This window comes from Peromyscus maniculatus, chromosome X (assembly GCF_049852395.1).
Source record: "Peromyscus maniculatus bairdii isolate BWxNUB_F1_BW_parent chromosome X, HU_Pman_BW_mat_3.1, whole genome shotgun sequence".
Classification (NCBI taxonomy): domain Eukaryota; kingdom Metazoa; phylum Chordata; class Mammalia; order Rodentia; family Cricetidae; genus Peromyscus; species Peromyscus maniculatus.
The window spans coordinates 43931193-43946064 of NC_134875.1; the positions used below are offsets into that span (position 1 = coordinate 43931193).

The 14872-nt window shown below is 39.4% G+C and overlaps 1 protein-coding gene across 4 annotated transcripts; it reads right to left on the bottom strand.

Moving 5' to 3' along the window:
• Positions 1-607: 607 nt before the first annotated feature.
• On the bottom strand, positions 608-1645 carry LOC143270788 (periphilin-1-like). 4 transcript variants are annotated; one of them, XM_076561898.1, is made up of 3 exons: positions 1570-1645; positions 1064-1386; positions 608-943 (listed from the first exon to the last, which is right to left on the bottom strand). In XM_076561898.1, the coding sequence occupies exons 1-3, from the start codon at positions 1643-1645 to the stop codon at positions 608-610; spliced, it is 735 nt and encodes a 244-aa protein (XP_076418013.1). The 4 variants fall into 4 exon arrangements, with proteins under 4 accessions (XP_076418013.1, XP_076418012.1, XP_076418011.1 ...); XM_076561897.1 differs by having other exon boundaries at positions 608-1386; XM_076561896.1 differs by having other exon boundaries at positions 1064-1645.
• Positions 1646-14872: the final 13227 nt, after the last annotated feature.

A 14872-nucleotide genomic window follows, 5' to 3' on the forward strand; every position in this document is an offset into this window, starting at 1 on the left:
CAATGTACCTATTGTTACAAATTGTGTATTGTGGCTCAGTGCTATGCTGGGAAGGATCAAGAGGTGAGTGAGATGTCCTAATTGTCTCTTCACTTGTTCACTGACTCACTTACAAGGTGAGGGGAGCTCAGCTGGCCTTGCTGTCTTCTGCCACATTTCTTTTATTATTTAAATTTTTATTTATGTTTTTTTCATTTTACATACCAATCACTGTTCTTCCTCCCTCCCCTTCTCCTGCTTCCCCCCAAGCTCCCCTCATACTCTCCCCTGGCAATGGGACCAGAACTTATGCCGTGTACATGAACTGGCTTTATTTTTTAATTTTTTAATTCATTTTACATACCAACCACAGATCACCCTCACATCCCTCCTCCATCTCCTCGCTCCTTCCCCCCAAGACTCCCCCCATCCCCTCCTCCAAAAGGGTTAGTACTTCCATTGGGGAACAGCAAACCCTTCCCCCATCCCCTCCTCCAAAAGGGTTAGTACTTCCATTCAGTTGAGGCAGGACCAAGCTTCACCCCCATGCATCAAGGGTGAGCAAACAATCCAAAGGAAAGAAATCTAGAAGCTTTTACACAATTTTTTGAACCGAGCCCTAATTCTTCTAAAAAGAGTCTCCAAAATCTGGAGTAGAATTATCATACTCCATAATGAAATGCTTGAGTTCTTCAACATGTTGCTCACCTATTTCATGCATACTCTGCTTCATTGCAAACTGTATAGATTTTTCTAAGGAACGATCCTTTTCAACCAGCCTTTCCACCACCATCCCAAAAGTTTCACAGACTTGTCGGTAAACTTTCTCAATCTCAGTGATTTTTGATGCAATAGCTTTTGAGCGAATGCTAAGCTGGCTGTCTTCACACAATTCTGGGCCAGCTGTTGTGTTTGATTCAGGTTCTTCTGTCTGGTTGATACGTAATGGTTCCTTGGATCCCGTCTCAAACTCGGAAATTTCAGCCAAGTTATTTTCTTCTGACTGCTTGGGATTTTCATTAGCCCTCTTGCTTGCAGCATCAGCCTGTTCCTTCTCAGTCAGCCGGCTGGGGCTTTTTAACACCTTGGAGGAAGAACTTGAGGGCACAGTATCTCTTGATGTTTTCAAAAACTGGATGGCTCTCTCTTTACATCTTTGTCGAGACTGATGGAAGGAGCGCATCCTGCTTCTACTGCTGAGACTGGATCCAAATCTGCTGTGTAGGGAGTCCTTCCCGCCCACACATGATTCTCTCAAAAAAGGAGCGCCCCGTTTATGGGGAGAGCGTTGTCTTGAATAATGGGAAGAATAGAAACGTTTTCTTCTAAAGCCGTTTCTCATGGCCCTGTATTGAGGCTGTTGGCTTGTGGAATACTCATCTCTTGACCATTGGTAGCCATAATGGCCTCTTTTGTAGGGTGGGGCTCTTCTTGGATCCTGAGTAAAACAGCGGCCCTTGCCCCATTCTTGGTAATCAACATGACAGTAGTATCTACTGTAGCCTCCTTCCTTGGGTTTGGCTAGCAGAGAAGATCTCTTGTCTCCCAGAGGCGGTCTCTTTGGCACAACATTAATTAATCTATGGTTGCCATCACTGGGATGGTTCCAAGAAGGCGCTTGTTTTCCTGGAAGTCGCTTGTAGTCACACCATCCCTCAGACCACATTTCATCTGTTTTAGAAGCCACTGGACTTCTGCGAACAGAAATGCCTACTTCCCTTCCGGTTCACTTTCAATTTCCAACCACACTCATGGCTCAGCTCAAGAATCTGTTATTGTCTAAAAATTCGTCATCGGAACTCCCCAATAGGTACGTTCCACTGTTCCTGCTGAAACCGCACCAACAGCTCTCTAATTAAAATTAGGCCTACTCAACAGCACGGAAATCATGCCAGGTACTTGTAAGCTAGGAAATTAGCTGGGGCTAGTGAGGGCATGTGTCATACAGGAGAATGCAGTACTACCACTTGACTAAATCAGTACCATTCCTAAGTGAATTCCACTTCCTACAAAAAAGTGTAGCTCTCACCCCTCACCAAAAAAAGCTTCTCTTTGCAACAGAGAGAGACCATTGCAGAAAACCACAACCACTCAACGTCAGAGAACAAGTGATTGTGCGGATTCTAGCCCCAAGATACACACACAAAACTCCTGCGCCTAAGGCTCAGGGAGCATCATTAAGAGGAAGAGGAAAGATTGTAGGAACCAGAAATGAAAGGGAAGCTTCACCCATGATATTTCAACAATATGACTGCCTAAACAAGACCTGAATAAGGACAATCCAATCAATATGCTAACTTGAAGGGGGAAATCTCATAGGGTTCCAACTCTAAACAAAGAACTACAGACTGCTAAAGAATTAGTCTTCCCCAGGGATCACCCTTTTAACTGGTTATCAATATCGAGTGGTCAGCTCTGAAATCAAATACATATACAAGCAACACGAAATAGACTGGAAACATTGTATTTATATATTTGTGCGTGTGTGTGTGTGTGTGTGTGTGTGTGTTTGTGTGTGTGTGTGTGCATGTGATGATCAAGGAAAAGACAACATAAATTTGAGAGGCATCCAGGAGGAGAGGATATGGAAGGGAAAGAAATAGAGAAGGAAAGGATGTGATTTTTTTTCATTTCTAAAACTTTAAAAATTAAATAAATTGTAGATAAACATTTAAAACATATAAGGCAAAAAATTGAAGCACATAAAATATTTATTTAGCAGTGAACAAATTTAAAATGAATCAAAATTAATTTACACAATAGCAAAAAATCATAATATTCTAATAAATTTCACTAGTGAAAAATTAAAGTACCTTAAACTACAAGCTTATTATATATTTATTTAACATATTGAACAAATGTAAAATTTATTAAAATTGATTTATATAACAGGAAAAATCATAATGTCATAACATTTGGTCTTTTATTTTCATTAACCCTACTATTGAAGTTACCCATACTTGAGTCATAGAACATGGCAGAATCAAGTTGGTAATGATCTAAATGTTTAATTCCTACTGGCCTCTTTTCATGTGCTGGTAGATGCTATGCAGGCTACCAAAGGAGAACAGTCATCACCAGTCACACCTATCTATGAAACCTTTCAGCTACAACAATGATCATCATAATACTTGGCCATTGGTGTTTTAGTAGCTCAAATAGTATTGGTGTAACCAACCACTTTTTGATTGGATTTAAGTTCCTTTCCACAAGAGGAAACCCATACTAGCACCATTATCAGACCAAGAACATACAGCTAGCAGTCATAGGCCCTAGGGGAGAACTTATTACTGTTATGTTATACTGTAAATGCACATAGTATTAAACTGACTTATCATTACAGCCGTAGATCAATGTATCTCTTATTCCTCATCTAAGGAGCTCTGAAATGGAGTAAACGGTGGTTAACATAGTGGCCAACAACTGGCCAAGGTGCAGAGAATAAGAGACAGAAGAATGCTCAGCCTTAAAGGGAACCTCATCCTCCCCTCACAGGCTTCAGAGATCATTGAGGAAGAGGACAAAGAAAGAGTATAATAATCTGAGGTGGTGGAGGAATACAAGGAACTTCTGGACACAGTAGGGCAGTAGCACATATGAACTCACTCAAAATGCAACACCATGAAAAAGAAAACAAACCTGTGCAAACCCAAGGCAGACCAAATCCCAGCATGGAAGTGGGAGCTGGGCACACAATCCCCCTCTATGCCTAGGAGCTATTGACAAGTGTTATCTGCTGGGAAAGGAAGGGCAATTTCCTTTTAAGAGTGTAGGTCTGGGAAGTTAACATTGCTCCAGCTGAACAACACACACCCAAGGATATCTGGCACTACACTTTGGTCTTAAAGAAACGTTTTGTTGTTGTTGTTTTAAGAAGACACAAAATTAAGTGGGTAGGAATGTGGGGGAATGAGTTGAGAAATAGTTGACAGGGATAAATATGATCAAACACATAGAAAGAATCTCTCAAAAAACAACTAATGAAAAACAATTAAAGAAAAATCAATAAGACACTTTCTCCAGTGTTGTTAGATTATTTGTTTCAACGAGACCTGAGGTAATTACAGTTCAGAATGAATGGACTGCATCACTACAGGCTTTTCTTAGACCTCCAGTGCCCCCAACCCCAACAGGATGAGTGAAAGAAGCCTATGCAATACTACCTGAGCTAAGGCATCCCAAGTACATCAAGCCATGATCCATACTCTTGTATTAACATGTGGCCAATATTAATGTACGTCAAACATACTTCAAGAAACATGAAAGTGATTGAATATTTGCATGTATCAATTAGTAGGAAAGAGTAATGATCATGAGTGAAAGGCTCCATAGTAGCAGAAGTAGGACTTTGGCAGTTCAAATACCACAGCAGTTTGTGAAGTGTGGAGCCTTCTCTCCTGCATTTGGTTTCTCTGAATCCCTGGGGAGAAATGCCATTACAAACCTGTGCTTTCCAGACCCCCCAACCCTTACTGAGGAGCTACTGTAGTTGATGGCTGTTTTCAAAAGACCAAGAAGCAGCTAAGAAGCTAAGAATGGTGGATGCCAGAACCAGCACAAGGCATCTGCAGCTGAGATTTGTGGAATATCAACACAACACAGACACACACAGACACACACACAAAAAAAAAATATATAAATAAATAAATACATAAAAAAGTAATAAATAAATAAATAAATAAAGCAATCAATTAATAAACTGAGCTAACAAGAAAAACGGTGCTGTTTAAAATATTATTTCTGATGCCAGTAGGGATTGAGAGCCCAAGACCGCCAACCTTGACAAACATTAATGTAAGCCTAGGAACTGTAGCCATGTGGTTGGTCTCTTCAGAAGGGAATGTATGGTAACTGCTTTTTCAAGAATGTTTGAGAACATGTCCCTCAGGCACCTTGGAGATTAAAGGGCAACCCTGACATTTGGTAGTATGGTCACTGACCTCCATTTGTTAACAGTACCATGCCAGCAGAGCTTTTTCATGTTTGCCATCCTCTTCACGCTGATGTAGCACCTACCTTTTCAGGAATGGCTTTGTACAACATTTATGGCCCCCTGGAATTCATCTAGCCCCCTTTGAAAGATACCTTAAAATTTGTGAGCTTGAAATGTAACCGTAACGAGACCGTTACTTCTGCTTCTTGTATGCTGTCTCTGTCATTCTTTGTGGTTCTTAGGTGTTCTTTTGCAGAGCTACCAGCTTAAGTCACGCTGGAATCAAGGAAAATGGGCCTTGGTGGTTCTTGTCCCTGGAGTTGGGTCCATGCCAGTGGACCATGGCTGTAGACACAGATGGTGCTCACATGCTCCAAAATACATCTTGACTTCACTGCAGCTGTTGCTGCTACTACAGCGATATCAGCCACTGCTGCTACTGTTTCTGGGATTTCTATTTCACACTTAGTTTCTACAGCTAGTAAAGTGGAGACGCTGGCAGCAAAAGTAGCTACTACAGTTAATTACTCCTTCATTCTACTAGGTATGATAAATTTAATTCAGAAGTAATATGCATTTTGATTGGCTTTAAAAGTTATAAAATTAATAAAACTTGAGTCCTCTTCCTATTGGGATACCATCTTACAAGGGCTCCAATTTGCAGTAAGGCTCGTTAAGGAAGGGAATGGCTCAGTTGCCCTAATGCACTGGCTATGGGCGGGTTAGGACTTTGGTCTTTCCTGTGTCGAACTTACAGATTGGAAGCCCAGGGCCACTTTTATATCTATGGCAGCAGTTAACCCTACAGCTCACACACAGCTGAGCTCCATTACCAATGGCTCCATTACCAATGGCTCCATTACCAATGAAAACTAGAGAATCAGATATTGGGTCAAAACCTTATAGATCAAAGAAGTGTAGCATGAATCATAAGAGTCTTATTAATAAAATCAAACCTGAGGCCAGTTATTCGGTGAATGCTGGTAGATCAGAATGCAGAACAAGCCACAGCAATCTCACCTTGCCCATCCCTCAGCTGGTCCTGTTTCCTCAGAATGGAAGCCTCTGAATCCTCATCCAGAATGAATCTCAGCGGAAATGTGCTGCTCCAAAGCCTGAAAGCTTCACCAGCCAAATGCTTCTAGTTTCTGGTCCTCATGCCTTATATATCTTTCCTTTCTACCAACACTCCCTGGGATGAAAGGCTCATTTCTTGGGATTAAAGGTATGTGTCATCATGCCTGGCTCTTTCCAATGTGGCCTTGAACTCACAGAGATCCAGAGGGATTTCTACCCCTGGAGTGCTAGGATTAAAGGTGTGTGTGCCACCATTTTCCAGCCTTTGTATCTAGTGGCTGTTCTGTCTCTGACCCCAGATAAATTTATTAGGGTGCACAATATTTTGTTGAACACAATATTACCACAAAGAAGCACAGGAGGAGTGACCAGCTGACCTTCCCTTTCTTACCGGATAGGCAGCCAGCACACCTTCTATCCACATGTCCCAGGTCAAAGATAGTTCTTGATTAACAAGTCCCTCCCTCCTCCTTCCTGTCCAACTTCCCTATCTGTATTCCTGGCTTCTCGATGGCTAATTACAGTCAGTTAGCCCCTGGTTCCAAGCCCTCATTCAATGGTACCATTATTGTTTTGTAAATTTTTTTATTTATTTATTTTTTAACTTACACTCATCACTCATGATATTCATTACTTACACTCATGATATTAATCACATTTGTGGTATTCATAGATTACATTTGCAGTATTCAATCAATTTTATATATATATATAATTATTATAAATATATATATTAATTTTAAATGTTAAATGTCATTTCTTGAAGGAGGTAGGAGTTTAAATACAGGCTTACAGAACAATGGGAGGACCCCAGAGGGTAGAAATTCCCTACTGATGTTTACCAATCTTGCACCTAAGCTGTTAACACCCTTTATTTAGGATACACACACAAGGTACTTCCCTTAAGCAGTCAAGATGGTGGAATCTGGCAGGGAATTATCACTGGGAGGATATCAAGGTCAAGGTCTGCAAGCAAGGCAACAGTTACCCAAAACGGGGGCCAGGGCCCTGCAGGTCCCCCTTTTATTAAAAAATGAGCTTCTGACTTGGGTTGGGTGGGATGTCAGCTGGTCACCTTACCCATCATGGAGACGCCTGCCCAGGCCACACAGGTGCTCTGTCTTAGGATGTTGAGTGCCCCCCAGGTATTACCCGTCTCTGAATACTCATTATCATACTGGCTCAATCATGTGTGAGCTGCATGGTTAATTGCTGCCAAAGATCTCAAAGTGGCACTGGGCTTGCAATCTGTGTGTTTGATACAGAAAAGACCAACAGAGGTCCTATCTCACCCATAGCCAGTAGGCTAAAGGCAACTGAGCTATTCTCTTCCTTAATGAGAGATACTGTACATTGAAGTCCTTGTAAGATAGTATCCCAAAAGCAACTGGAACTTTTGTTTATACGTTTATAATTTTCAAAGCCAATTGAGATGTATATAACTAATGAATTAAATTTCTCACGCCCAATACAATGAAAGATTAACTAACTGTGGTAGCTACTTTTGCTGCCAGGGTCTCCACTGTGCTAGCTGTAGTAAGCAATTATGAAATGGTAATCCCAGAAACAGTAGCAGTGGTGTGCACCATTGTTATAACAGCAACAGCGCAGCAGCAATGTCAAATTCTCTTCTGGATTGTGTGGACACCCACTGGCATGTATACAATTCCAGGAACACGAACCGCCAAGGCCCGTTTTTCTTGATCCCAGCATGACTTTAGCTGGCAGCTCTTCTGGGGAATCCAATCTCATGGCTACAGTTCCTAGGCTTACATTAATGCTTGCCAAAGCTGGCCATATTGGGCTCTCAATCTCTATTGGCATCAGAAGGGTAGATTTTTTTCATGGAGACACATTAGGTCTCTGTCATGTTGTGCTTCATCAGCAGCCGCAGGGCACGTTCAGTGCTCAGGAATCCAAAGAGGAACCTCATTGTCCTGAGGAAAGACAGAAACCAAATTCCGGGGCCACACCAACACTAGATCGGGTCTCCTCCACGTGCTAGTAAAAAGATCCTTCCATCGCTCCAGAGGGTGATTTGCAACAGGAGCCCTTCAGTGCTTATCTGCATTGGATCCTCGAGCACAATGCACTGATAAACTCCAGCGGAATCCACTGATAAAAAAATTTAAAATTTATAAAAGTAGGGAAAGAATGGAATGTGGAGAGGAATGATCAGACCCTAGGTCTCCCTTTTTTTGACCTTAGTAAAATATTTGTTTGTTTATTATTTCAAAATTTTTTCTTTTATTTTTTTAAATTAATTAATTTTTCTATTATCAGCTTGACAGAGTATGTATCCTTATCTTAATAGTGAGATGTTTCATTGAGGTTTGCTCAGTAATTGAGTAAAACCGAAATTTATTATAGGCCACAGTCGTCTTAGGGACCTCCATGCTATATATATAGCCTCCATGGTTCTGTGGGTTGTAGTCTGATTGCTCTTTATTTTATATCTAGATCCCACTTATGAGTGAGTACATACCATGACTGTCTTTTTGGGTTTAGGTTACCTCACTCAGGATGATTTTTTCTAGTTCCATCCTTTTGCCTGCCAATTTCATGCTTTCATTGTTTTTCTCTGCTGAGTAGTACTCTATTGTGTATATGTACCACTTTTTTTCATCCATTCTTCAGTTGACGGGCATTAGGTTTTTTCCAGGTTCTGGCTATTACAAATAGTGCTGCTATGAACATAGCTGAGCATATATCTTAATGGTATGAATCAGCATTCCTTGGGTATATGCCCAAGAGTGGGATGGCTGGGTCTTGAGGTAGTTTGATTCCTAATTTTCTGAGAAACCGCCATACTGATTTCCACAGTGGTTGTACAAGCTTGCATTCCCACCAAAGGTGGAGGAGTGTTCCCTTTGCTCAACATCCTCTCCAACATTGACTGTCATTGGTGTTTTTGATCTTTGCCATTGTGACAGGTGTAAGGTGGTATTTCAGAATCGTTTTGATTTGCATTTCTCTGATGATTAAGGATGTTGAGCATTTCTTTAAATGTCTTTCAGCCAATGGTGATTACTGATTTGTGAATTCTGTTTAGCTCATTAGCCCATTTTTTTAATTGGACTGTTAGTATTTTGATGTCTAGTTTCTTGAGTTCTTTATATACTGTGGAGATCAATCCTCTGTCAGATGTGGGGTTGGTGAAGATCATTTTCCCATTCTGTTGGCTGTCTTTTTGTCTTATTGACAGTGTTTTTCTCCCTGCAAAAGCTTCTCAATTTTGAGGGCTCCCATTCATTAATTGTTGTGCTCAGAGTCTGTGCTGTTGATGTTATTTTTAGGAAATGGTCACCGGTGCCAATGCATTCAAGAGAACTTCCTACTTTCTTTTCTACTAATTTTAGTGTCATTGGATTTATGTTCAGGTCTTTGATCCACTTGGACTTGAGTTTTGTGCATGGTGACAGATATGGATCTATTTGTAATCTTTTACATATTGACATCCAGTTATGCCAGCACCATTTGTTGAAGATACTTTCTTTTTTCCATTGTATAGTTTTGGCTCCTTTTTCAAAGACCAGGTGTTCGTATGTGCATGGATTAATGTCAGGGTCTTCAATTCGATTCCCTTGGTCCGTATGTCAGTTTTTATACCAGTCCCAAACTGTTTTTTAATACTATAGCTCTATAGTAGTGTTTGAGGTCAGGGATGGTGATGCCTCCAAAGGTTGCTTTATCGTATAGAATTCTTTTAGCTATCCTGGGTCTTTTGGTTTTCCATATGAAGCTGAGTATTTTTCTTTCCAATTCTGTGAAGAATTGTGTTGGGATTTTGATGGGGATTGCATTGAATCTGTAGATTGCTTTTGGTAAGATTGCCATTTTTACTATGTTAATCCTATCTATCCAAGAGCATAGTAGATCCATCCATTTTCTGATTTCTTCTTCAATTTCCTTCTTTAGAGATTTAAAGTTCTTATCGAAAAGGTCCTTCACTTGTTTAGTTAGTGTTATCCCAAGGTATTTTATATTATTTGTGGCCATTGTAAAGGGTGATGTTCCACTGACTTCTTTCTCAGCCCTTTTATCATTTGTGTATAGGAAGGCTACTGATTTTTTTGAGTTGATCTTGTATCCTGCCACTTTACTGAAGGAGTTTATCAGCTGTAGGAGTTGCCTGGTAGAGTTTTTGGGGTCACTTATGTATACTATCATATCATCTGCAAATAGTGAAAGTTTAACTTCTTCCTTGTCAATTTGTATCCCTTTGATCTCCTTTTGTTGTCTTATTGCTCTAGCTAGAACTTCTAGTACTATATTGAATAAATATGGGGAGAGTGGACAGCCTTGTCTTGTTCCTGAATTTAGTGGTATCGCTTTGAGTTTCTCTCCATTTAATTTGATGTTTGCTGCTGGCTTGCTACAAATTGCCTTCATTATATTTAGGAATGTTCCTTGTATTCCTGATCTTTCCAAGACCTTTATCATGAAGGGGTGTTGGATTTTGTCAAAGGCTTTTTCAGCATCTAAGGAGATGATCATGTGGATTTTTCTTTCAGTTTGTTTATATGATGTATTACATTGACACATTTTCATATGATGAACCATCCTTGCATCCCTGAGATGAATCCTACTTGGAAGTGATGGATAATTGTTTTGATGTATTCTTGGATTCGGTTTGCCAATATTTTGTTGAGTATTTTTCCATCAATGTTCATGAGGGAGATTGGTCTGTAGTTCTCATTCTTTGTTGCATCTTTGTTTGGTTTTGGGTATCAGGGTCATTGTAGCCTCATAAAAAGAGTTTGGTAGTGTTCCTTCTGTTTCTATTGTGTGGAACACTTGGAAGAGTATTGGTATTAGTTCTTCTTTGAGTGTCTGGTAGAATTCTGCACTGAAACCATCTGGTCCTGGGCTACTTTTTTGCTTGGGAGACTTTTGATGACTGTTTCTATTTCTTTAGTGGTTATTGGTCTATTTAAATGGTTTATCTGGTCTTGAATTAATTTTGGTATGTGGTATTTATCCAGAAAATTGTCCATTTCTCCCTGGTTTTCCATTTTTGTGGAGTACAGGTTTTTGAAGTATGATCTGATGATTCTCTGGATTTCCTCCTTGTCTGTTGTTATGTCTCCTTTTTCATTTCTGATTTTGTTAATTTGGGTGCTCTCTCTTTGCCTTTTGGTTAATTTGGCTAGGGATTTGTCTATCTTGTTGATTTTTTCAAGAACCAACTCTTGTTTCATTGATTTTTTTGTATTGTTCTCTTGTTTTCTATTTCATTGATTTCAGCCCTGAATTTGATTGTTTCCTGGTGTCTATTTCTCCCAGGTGAGTTTGTTTCTTTTTGTACTAGAGCTTTCAGTTGTGCTGTTAATTCCTTCGTATTGGATTGCTCCATCTTCTTTAGGTGTGCATTTAGAGCGATGAATTTTCCTCTTAGCACTACTTTCATAGTGTCTCATAAGTTTGGGTATGTTATACTTTCCTTTTCATTGAATTCTAGGGAATCTTTAATTTCTTTCTTTATTTCTTCCTTGACCCATTGATGTTTCATGTGGGCATTATTCAGTTTTCATGAGTTTGTGGGTTTTCTATAATTTTTGTGGTTGTTGAGGTCTACCTTTAAGGCCTGGTGGTCTGATAAGATACAGGAGATTATTTCAATTTTTTTGTGTCTTTTGAGATTTATTTTGTGGCCAAGCACGTGGTCAATTTTTGAGAAGGTTCCATGGGGTGGTGAGAAGAAGGTATATTCTCTTGTGTTAGGATGGAATGTTCTGTAGATACCTATTAAGTCCATTTGAGTCATAACATGTGTTGGGTCCTTTATTTCTTTGTTAAGTTTCAGTCTGGTAGATCTGTCTTTTGGTGAGAGTGGTGTGTTAAAATCTCCCACTACTAATGTGTGGGGTTTGATGTGCATTTTAAACTGTAGTAGTGTTTCTTTTATGAATGTGTGTGCTTTTGTATTTGGAGCATAACTGTTTGGAATCGAGACTTCATCTTGGTGGATTTTTCCTGTGATCAATATGTAATGTCCATTCTGATCTCTTTTGATTGATTTTAGTTTGAAATCTATTTTATTAGATATTAGGATAGCTACACCAGCTTGTTTCTTAGGTCCATTTGCTTGGAAAGCTTTTTCCCAGCCCTTTACTTGGAGGTAGTGTCTGTCTTTGAAGTTAAAGTGTGTTTCTTGTATGCAGCAGATGGATGGGTCCTGTATTCTTATCCATTCTGTTAGCCTGTGTCTTTTTATAGGTGAGGTGAGACCATGGATATTGATGGATATTAATGACCAGTGATTGTTAATTCCTGTTATTTTTTTGTGGTTGTGTTGTGTTGTCCTTCTTTGGTGTATGTTGGTGTGGGATTATCTATTGCTTGGTTTTTCATGGAGGTGTTTAGCTTCTTTGGGTTGGATTTTTCCCTTCGAGTGCTTTCTGTAGGGCTGGGTTTCTGAACAGGTATTGATTAAATCTGGTTTTATCCTGGAATATTTTGTTTACTCCGCCTATGGTGATTGAGAGTTTTGCTGGGTATAATAGTCTGGGTTGGCATCTCTCTTCTCTTTGTGTCTGCATAAGATTTGTCCATGACCTTCTAGCTTTCATAGTCTCTATTGAGAAGTCTGGTGTTATTCTGATGGGTTTGCCTTTATATGTTACTTGGTCTTTTTCCTTTGTGGCTCTTAATATTTTTTCTTTGTTCTGTGTGTGTTTATTGTTTTGATCATTATGTGGCGAGGGGACTTATTCTTTGGATCCAGTCTATTTGGTGTTCTGTAAGCTTCTTGTATCTTCATAGGTATTTCTTTCTTTAGGTTACGAAAGGTTTCTTCTATGATTTTGTTGAATATATTTTCTGGGCCTTTGACTTGGTATTCTTCTCCTTCTTCTATCCCTATTATTCTTAGTTTTGGTCTATTCACGGTGTCCTAAATTTCTTGGACGTTTTGTGGTACGACATTTTGTCTTTAGTGTTTTCTTTGCCTACGAATCTATTTTCTCTATTGTGTCTTCAGGGTCAGAGATTCTCTGTTCCATCTCTTGCAATCGGTTGGTTATGCTTATCTCTGTAGTTCCTGTTTGTATATTCAGGATGTCTATTTCCAGCATTCCCTCAGCATGTGTTTTCTTTATTGTCTCAAATTCATTTTTCAGATCTTGGAATGTTTCTTCCATCGGTTTAATTGCTTTTTCTTGGCTTTCTTTGATTTCTTCCCATTTTTTTGTTCGTTTTTTCCTCCATGTCTTTAAGGGAGTTTTTTATTTCCTCTTTAATTGAGTTTTTCATTTCCTCTTTAAGGGAAGTTTTATTTCCTCTTTAATGGAGTTTTTTATTTCCTCTTTAAGGGAATTTTTTTATTTCTTCTTTAAGGGCCTCTATCATCTTCTTAAAGTCATTTTTAAGATTGAATTCTTCTGTTTCTTCTGTCTTGGTATGTTCAGGTCTTGCAGGTATAGAATCACTAGGTTCTGATGTTGCCATATAGGTCTTTATGTTGTTGCCTGTATTTTTGCACTGGCGTCTACTCATCTCTTCCTCTGCTCCGTTCAGGTGGTGTCTGTGTCTGAGAGTGCCTCTCTTGTTCTAATTTTTAGTCTTGGTTCACTAGGAGTTCTTGGTTAAATTGGTGCTATTGGGCTGTTTCTTCAAGAGCAGCTGATCTCAGTCAGTGAAGTATATACTTATGATTCTGGTGATCTGGTTTGGTTGCTGGGCAGCACCTTCTTCTGTGTTCCCAGGTCACATTTTGTTCATTCTTCAACTCCTCAGTTGATCTTGTTTCTTCAGACTTCAAACTGTAGGGATCGGAATCCTCTCCCAGATGGAGTTCAGCTGAGCAGAGTAGTCTCACCAACATCTCCAAGTTGTTGGGTTTTGCAGGATCAGCAGCTGGGCCCTGAGTTGGCCTCAGAAGGAATGTTCAGAATCATTCTTGTTCTGTCCCTCAGAGATAGCTTCTTCCCAGGGTGTTGGGATTAAAGGCACCCCTGTTCCAAGCTCTTGGTTAAGCGCTTGTTTTCACCAGCTCTTCAGTGGGTAATAGCTCAGTATCTGGTCTTTATTGCATCTGTGTTTCAGCTGCCGTCTTCTGGGCCTGCCTGATTGCATTGAATACATAGATTACTTTTAGTAAGATGGACATTTTCACCCTATTAATCTTACTAGACTATGAGCATGAGAGGTCTTTCCAGATTTTGGTTTTGTCTTTCATTTCTTTCTTCCGTGTGTAAAGTTTTCATTGTACAAGTCTTCATCTTCCTTGATTAGATTTATTCCAAGTTATTTTTGATCCTATTGTGAATGGATTGTTTTTATGGTTTCTTGATATGATTTTCATCTATATACAGGAAAACTAGAGATGTTGTTTTTTTAATTTTGTATCCTATAACATTGCTGGATATATTTTTCAGCTCTATTTGTCCTGTGGAGTCTTTGGGATCTTTTATGTGTAGAATCATATCTTCACATAGGTGTATGAGACTTCTATCTTTCCTATATGTATCCCCTTTATCACCTTGTTTCATTGCTCCACCAAGGACTTCAAGAATTTATTGAAAAAGAGTAGAAAGAGTGGCCATTCTTGCCTTGTTCTTGATTTTAGCAGAAATGATTTCAGTTTTTCTCCATTTATCATGATGTTTCTTGTGGGCTTGTTGTGTGTGTGTGTGTGTGTGTGTGTGTGTGTGTGTGTGTGTGTGTGTGTGTGTTGGTGGGTGTGGGTGTATGCTGCCTATGTGAGTTTATTCTTACAAAGTATATTAACAAATAATTTTCCCTTAACCCAGTTGCAACATCTGTATGATTACCACCCTGCGTATAATGCCAGTGTAATTCTGTAGCTATCAAAGAGGAAAGGCAGAAGTTTTGTACAAAAACCATGACTTTACAAATATAAACTTAACATTCACATAATCT